The sequence below is a fragment of the Denticeps clupeoides genome, chromosome 14 (genome assembly GCF_900700375.1).
Source record: "Denticeps clupeoides chromosome 14, fDenClu1.1, whole genome shotgun sequence".
NCBI lineage: Eukaryota > Metazoa > Chordata > Actinopteri > Clupeiformes > Denticipitidae > Denticeps > Denticeps clupeoides.
This window is the reverse complement of record NC_041720.1, coordinates 19,001,097-19,008,555: the sequence shown is the minus strand read 5'-3', so window position 1 is coordinate 19,008,555 and position 7,459 is coordinate 19,001,097. Positions and strand designations below refer to the sequence as shown.

Sequence of the window (7,459 nt, the reverse complement as noted above, 5' to 3'; positions counted from 1 at the left end):
CGTGAGCCAATCAGGAGAGAGACGTACATCGCGCATGCGCTATTGCAAGACAGGCCCCAATGATGATGACGATGACGTCAGGAGTAAAAAGTCCTAGATCACAACGAAGTCGAAATTCTTTATACTAAAAATATTAAAAGAAAATTACTCTTACTTTATGTTATGATGCATTTGTTCTCAATTATGTATTATTTAAATAAGGAAAAAAACGCTTTTTTAGGTTATTTTATTATTTCCAAAACAGATGACCTGAAACACCATTAGAACAAAAACATCAATACCTCAATTTACAAATAAAAAAAAAAATGACATACAAAGTTTGAATATTAAAAAAAAAAAAAAAAAGGAATAAAACCAGTCCCAGTAAACTACAACTAGCACATGTGTGAAACCCAGGTGAAAAAGCTAATCCTGTGTGAAATGTACACATCTGATGCAGGATTTGTTTCCACACAAACAACTCCATCTGGTGGCTGGAGGTCACCATCACACCGTATCGTCCATCTTCACCATCTTACTTGGAGTTCCTGAGCATGAGTCCTAAGAGAAAAAGGATTGCGTTTTAACACTTCTTTATGACAATCAGCCATCAAATAGGAAGCTTCTATGAAATGCCAATCTGCAAGACATCCCCACACACTGCTCCCTGCCTTTCATTGCTGCCCTTTTCACATAAGAAACAAATCAGAGATATTGGAATCCTACCGAAGAACGATCGGCTGTGTGCCTGGATGGCTGCTGCGGCTCTGAATCCACAGAAAGCTCTGTACCCAACTCAAAGTCAGTGATGGGTTCAAGGTCTATTTCATCTCTGAAATAATCAACACAGCATTGTTATAGCACCTGTAACTCTTGCAGCGAAAAAGAATAAAAGATCTATGATAGCCATACATCGACTGGATATCACTGCCCTCCGTCACAGGGGGATCCCATGCATGCAACTGTACCCGCCATAGCCTAATTTGTTGGTCCCAAGAGCGCCGGCTGTACTTCTTAAACTTATTGGGGGTTCTGGGATGGACACCCGACTGCCTCAAGTGCCTGGCAGGAAGTAGTAAGAGTTTTTAAACAGCTTTAAAACTCAACACAGCGAGGTGAACAGATGAAACAATTAAATGATAGGAAAGATAAAGATGTACAGGATGGCTGACTTGAGACTCACTTGGGCACCTCCTTGATGTATCGGTCATAAGCCAATGTGTTCTTTCCATAATTTATCTGTTTCTGGCGCCTCATCAGCACTGCTTCATCTGTTTCAAAGTCTGTGGGGACTGGCGACTCTCTGGAGTCTGAGCTGTAGAAACAAAATGAGGACTGTTCAAATGAGTCTCTGATCTAATACAAAAAGCAGCTCAAAATTAACTCAATAAAAGATGGGATGAATCAAAATAATTTTTGGCCAAAACCAAAATGAGGACACCAAAGGAAATTATTACGACTCAGAAAACAGCCTTTTCAATGCGATTAGAGAAAAGTGCCAGTACGTCACAGCCGGATTGAAACAGCTTAATCAAAATTTTGGCATCAAAACCTTGTCCCAGAAATGAGCTTTGAGCAAAGATTTTGCTGGCATCCCGAATATTGCAAAAATTTCAGAAAAATGTTTGCATACTTAATGTGATACAAGCCACAGAAAGATGGATGAACACCAGAAGCTTAGACTTTAAAACATTAGGCATTCAGGCACTATGAACGATGCTGAACTAAATGAACTTGCCTTCCTGAGGATGTTTTTCTTTCCCTGTGAGAAACATCTGTAGTCAGTATCCTCCTTCTGTACCTGAGGAAATTTTTCTGGATTACAAACACTACATCCAACTATGGAAAAGAAGCACTAGAATGCACAGCGAAGGTTTTGAATAAGAGGCTCACCGCTGCAGGTCACGTCGGACATTAGTGAGCATTTCGTCTTGCTCCACCTCACTTCCCCAGTCTTGGCACCTTCGTACTGTCCGGTCTAACTCAGGCGTGGTAAAACTGGACCGGGTTCAGAGGAGGACAGGTCAGCAAAAGCAGCAGGATATTATCTGAACTTTTGCATTCTCCACCCTGTCTTTTTAGCTTCAGGTACCTGGTAGGCCGTTGATCCTCCTGCCTTTGTTCATCACCATGATCTCGTATGCTGCCATCGGCACCACGCTTCCTGCTCTGGGACCAAACTGAAGGGCCACGGTTCCTAATGAAACAAAAAAAAAAAAACAAAAAAAAAAACGCACTTTTAGTGAGTTTTGTTTTACTGTTACAAAACAACCGATTCACCTCATCTTTTTTTCTATTAACATTATATTCTGTATTGTCACATATAGACAACAATGTAGACACTGTTGTACTGCTGCACCATGGTCTTGTTTCAATATGCAATATGCAAATGGTTGAAATGACAATCCTACTAATCAAACCAAACCCTGATTGGGCAGCTTTGAATCACTTTGTAGGTTTTCCACATATTTAAACATTTTTTTAAATCTAAAAAGCACTCATAAATTAAAGTACACTGCAGTCCGTATCGTAACCGAGAGCAGGGCGACACTAAATACAAGAGAATGGGCAGAAGGGTTAAAACATCTAAAATTGGAAAGAAGCGCATTTTATCGGTTACTCACGCCATTCACTGGCTTCGAGTTCGCTGGCTGATACAGATTGTTTTGTGCAGTTTTTGGACTATCAGGCAACACCGCGGCCAAATGAAACAGTGGGAGTCCGAGACCGCAGCTAAAAAACGCTCTGGTAAAACCGACCAGAGCTCGAACAAAAAAATTAGCTTTTTCCTTTTTCATTTGTGGAATGTTGTTTCTCGGAACTGGTTGCAAGAACGGGACTTTAACAAAGTGACAAGATTTAGCGCCATGTCGCAGGGCTGGGCGGGAGAAAATCAGTCCGCTAATGCTAAAGGCTAACATCATTTACACAAAACATCATTCCCATTTCGCTGAATTACTTACTTACATAATGTGGGGCCATTCATGGCGACTGTGGAGTCATTCATTGCGATTTGTCCATGTCAGTCGGTTTAATCAGTTTCCTACTAACAGTTTTCTACTAAAGTCTCATATACTGGGTCCGAAGATTAGTTTCTGATGCCGTTGGCGGTAATTTACAACAAAGGTTGTAATAACGTATACGAGAAAGTAAGTAAAGAAAATTCTAGATAGATGAAAAAACACTCACCTATTCACATCAGATTGGTGCCCAACGCTGTCTCTGTGCTTCTGCTGATAAAACGACATTTTCGGATGCTTAGCGACACTATGACCGTGCAAACCGTTTGACAGACCGCGCGAAACTGAACCGCGGGACAGCAGAGGCTTCCGGTCGTCAGCGTCGGCGATTTTACGACCGGCAGAGATGGCGCCCTCTATGGAGCTGGAGTACAGTTTTGGAAATAGATGATCAGAATATTTTCAACGTTAGCATTTTGTTATTGCAACATTTTGTAATTGCAAAATGTTGCAATTACAGCAGCTTGATTTGAACACAAATATAAATAATTAATTATAAAAGGCCATGCCTTGTTCTTTTTGATGCAAGAGACTATGCATACAGATCCAGGAAACGGGCAAAAAAAAAATCCACTCCACTCTTCACTCCATACTTGTACTGTTGTTATTACATGAGTGTTTATAATATAATGATTTTTAAATATTTCTTTGTTTATAATCTGGATTTTATTTTTATCTGTAATCTGGATTTTTTAGGGCTGTCAAAATTAATGTTACCATTCACCTATGATCTTAGACATATGGACACGACTGTGTGCAATAATGTGCAATTAATTAAAATGTTCTGCCTGATTGAAAGCCCCAATTTAATATATAAATTACTACTTACCAATCATAACTCTAAAATTATTCAGAAACACCCAAAACAATGATTTTGAAAAGAAGGAAGAATCTTGCAATCTTCACTCCTCCAGGAGAAACTACTTTATGTTGCCGGGTCTGGAAGACTAGCCCACCATCAAAGGAAATCGTTTTAATCAGAGGTTCTCAGTTAGGGTTTAACATTACTTAATAGCGATTTCTACTGCCACACAGCATTGATAGTTACACGATTGTGTTTTTTTTAAAGTGAAATAATAACAGAAGTAAATTACAGTAACCATACATTGTAGCTGTCACATAAATATTCAATTTTGCCACAGGCTGAAACGAAATAATGTTTGCTCTCCGGAGCCTGGTGCTACATCTAACATTTGAACAATTAAACAAAGTTACATACTGACATAAAGTGCACTGCACAGTGTTTCTAGGAAATAATAAGCAGTCTGTTAGTGTTGTGATTGGACCAGACGGCTAAGAACAATCTAAAATTGTTTATTGATAGGAAAAGAATGAATGCCAGATGCTGGGGCTACGATTTAACCAAATGGCATTGAGATGGAGGGGGATTTTTGGTAGGGATATAAAATTAAATATGAAGGAATTTGTAAATTAAAATATGTTTTAAAATGTTGATAAAAGTGCAATTTGATTATAATAAACAGTTTGAATATTTGTGTGAAGATTTAGACAATTGATTATTGTCTGTAAAATAAATGGCTTGGTCCAGGGCTATAAAAACCTAGGGCCGTTTTCAGTCATTAGGTGATTGGTGATTGAGAGAGAAAGCATGACTTACCATTTATTTATTTTAAATATAACTATTGAAGTCTGCCTCCTAATGACATTTCTGTGTCGTCTTTCCTGCCACCATCACCACTGGGGGTTCTTCATTTCTTTGTTACATGTGCCCTTTCAGTGTTGTACATAGTAATTCTGCACATTTATCTGAATGCACTGAATACATAAAAAGTGACTAGTAGGAAGTGCTAGGCTCAAAAGCACTTCCTAACCAGATATGGAACATACCCGTATTACTATTGTATTGGAAATGGCAATTTGAACAAATTTGAAAAAAAATATTTCTGAAAAATTGTTGATATCTGATCTTAGAACTGGGGGTTGGGCTCTCCCAACAAATGAATGATCTCCAACAAGCATAAATCTACAGATGAAAAACAATATTATTTTGGTACTCACAGAACAATGGGATAACAGAGCTGTTGAAACAGTTTTGTCTCTTTCTCTACTGAAATATCTTACAGTTAAGAAACAGCCACAGACAACAAAAATGATTAACATACCTGACAGTTTTAGTATGAATTCCCATGGTGCTCTTTTGATAAACCGCTACATGATCAGCTACATAATCAGCTATGGTAAGTATACCTTAAACACCTTAATGAGAGTATAGAGTAAATATACTCTAAATATGGATGTCTCTATGCACTATTGTCATAATAACATAAGCATATGGAACATATCCATTTTTGTAACCCAGCCACTTGGGAAGCACTTATTAATTAATAAATTCTAAGATGATGGATATAGTTGCCTAGTGGTTAAGAAAGCGGCCCCGTAATCATAAGGCTGCCAGTTCATATCCCGATCCACCAAGGTGACACTGCTTTGCAAATGAGCAAAGTACCATCCCCACACACTGCTCCCCTGGTGCCTGTCATGGCTGCCCACTGCTCACTAAGATTGATGGGTTAAAAGCAGAGAACACATTTCGTTGTGCGCACCATTTGCTGTGCTGCAGTGTTCAACAATGACAATCACTTTACTTTCACTTTCAACTTACTTTCCCAGTTCGAAGCACCATCCCCACAGAAGCCCCAGAAATTTTAGGGCCCTTCCAAGGGTTGAATCAACCAATTCTCCATTCCCGGCCCCATAAGAGTCAGCATGTCACATTCCCGACGAGGGACCAGAACGTGAGCACGTGTGGGAGAAAATGAGAAACCCTGGTGAGATGGGATGCAAGGTGGCAGGAGGCGACTTGCACATTGTAAGTCGCTCTGGATAAGGGCATCTGCCAAATGCCTAAAATGCAAATGTAAATGTAAGTTTCCTCCAGTTTCCTATGCGAATGAGAGCCGGTGCGAGCCGCAACACCACGCGGATGTTGACGTTCGCGTTTGAGTTTGAATTTGGGACTGGGCAGGATAAGAGGGAGGAGTAGAGAGGAGAGGAGATGAACAGGAGAGGTCTTACTGGTAGCAGGTTGAGTCTGAGCCGAGTCTGTGTTGCTTCCAGTCACATGGATGGAATCATGTGACACAGTTTTTCATCTATACCTTCTTCACAAGGCTTACTCCTTCATTCTGCACTACTGGACTGCTTTACTGGTAATGACCCTGCTTGCATTGACTATGCTGCTGATTCCCTCAGTGGCTCTAACTATTCTCATTATAAATACTCTCAATGGTCATGGTGTTGCTCCCTGTGATCCCAGGCTCCCACTGAATGTAATCAGCACATCCCACAAGACAGTCATTCAACACAAGTGAACACGATTAGGAATCATTACACAGGACGAATGTGAAACTCCAGACCAGAGTAACCCCTTCCAGACCGGATCATGACAGTACCCTCCCTCCAAGCACGACTCCTGGCGTGCCAGCCAAAGCAGTCCATGAAGGAGGGAAGGAAGTCCATACACTGAGTCTTTTGAACATGAGTGGACGATGAGATGAGGTGAGATGAGATGAACGGCTGAAATTAATGGAAAATGACGATGAGCGGCGGTAGTCCTGTGCAGACAGCTTCAGGCCAGGGTGGTACCGGCACCTTGTCCACCGTCCGCAGGCACCTGCCGCTCCAGTCAGTCTCCGGCTCGCCCCGCTGAATGGCCGCTTCTCACCTTCAACAGCACCAGACATAAGACTGTGGGGCAGGCGTCCTCAACTGTCTGAAAAACTCATCGGCCGCATTGGGACCCTGTGGAACATGAAGCCAAAGTTTGCCAGGGACATGGAGGCTGGTAGCATCCTCCCGGCGAATCGCGGCTCCTTGGATCTCAGCGGGGTGGCGTGGGCTGCATTCAAATGTGGTCAGGTCATTCTGTCACGGTGAGGACAAGATTTGACGATGAAGAAGGACGCATTCACACAACGTCAGGAAACACGGGTTTTAATACGTGATGAACACGACAGGGGAGACATCTGGTAAACGGTGAACAAGTGACACATTAGGAAACATTACACAGGACAAACGTGAAACTTCCGGACCGTATCATGAAACTACGAGCTCCAAACAGTGCAGAGATGATCGCAGCATCCCTGCACCAGCTTATATTCGTGGTCCAGCTTTGAAAAGTTTATTGTCTTATTTCCAACACACTTCCCCACATCCTTTCCATTTAACGTTTGCCTCAATAAATCTTAAACCTGTATGTTTTTAAATGAATGGAAAACATTCAACTTTGGTTAATGGTTATAATATGTATTAGTAGGCATTTATTAATATATGCTTTGGTTTACTCTAAAATAATGGTACAAACAAAAAAACAAGACATAAATCCTGATTTTGTCAGGTAAAAGTAGGACAAGCTCATTTACAAAAAAACTGTTAACATGGAATTTTTGAGTGAGCACATATTAATTTATTTAAATTTATGACCAATTGCTATATTTTTG

General features: G+C 40.8%; 1 protein-coding gene across 2 annotated transcripts; it reads right to left on the bottom strand.

The window, feature by feature from the left end:
• Positions 1-363: 363 nt before the first annotated feature.
• Positions 364-3,291, bottom strand: slbp (stem-loop histone mRNA binding protein). Of its 2 annotated transcripts, none has more exons than XM_028953324.1 (8): positions 3,169-3,291; positions 2,072-2,176; positions 1,873-1,977; positions 1,718-1,780; positions 1,163-1,294; positions 892-1,041; positions 706-811; positions 364-540 (listed from the first exon to the last, which is right to left on the bottom strand). In XM_028953324.1, the coding sequence occupies exons 1-8, from the start codon at positions 3,225-3,227 to the stop codon at positions 487-489; spliced, it is 774 nt and encodes a 257-aa protein (XP_028809157.1). In that variant the 5' UTR covers positions 3,228-3,291; the 3' UTR covers positions 364-486. The 2 variants fall into 2 exon arrangements, with proteins under 2 accessions (XP_028809157.1, XP_028809158.1); XM_028953325.1 differs by having other exon boundaries at positions 1,718-1,774.
• Positions 3,292-7,459: the final 4,168 nt, after the last annotated feature.

What these genes read in the sequence shown, in the direction of transcription:
- slbp (XM_028953324.1), bottom strand. Translation starts at nt 3,227, where the DNA reads ATGTCGTTTTATCAGCAGAAGCACAGAGACAGCGTTGGGCACCAATCT. An exon ending in GGCAGTGATATCCAGTCGAT is followed by an intron (nt 812 to 891) that starts GTATGGCTATCA and finishes TGATTATTTCAG; the next exon opens with AGATGAAATAGACCTTGAAC. An exon ending in ACACAGCCGATCGTTCTTCG is followed by an intron (nt 541 to 705) that starts GTAGGATTCCAA and finishes TTTTTCTCTTAG; the next exon opens with GACTCATGCTCAGGAACTCC.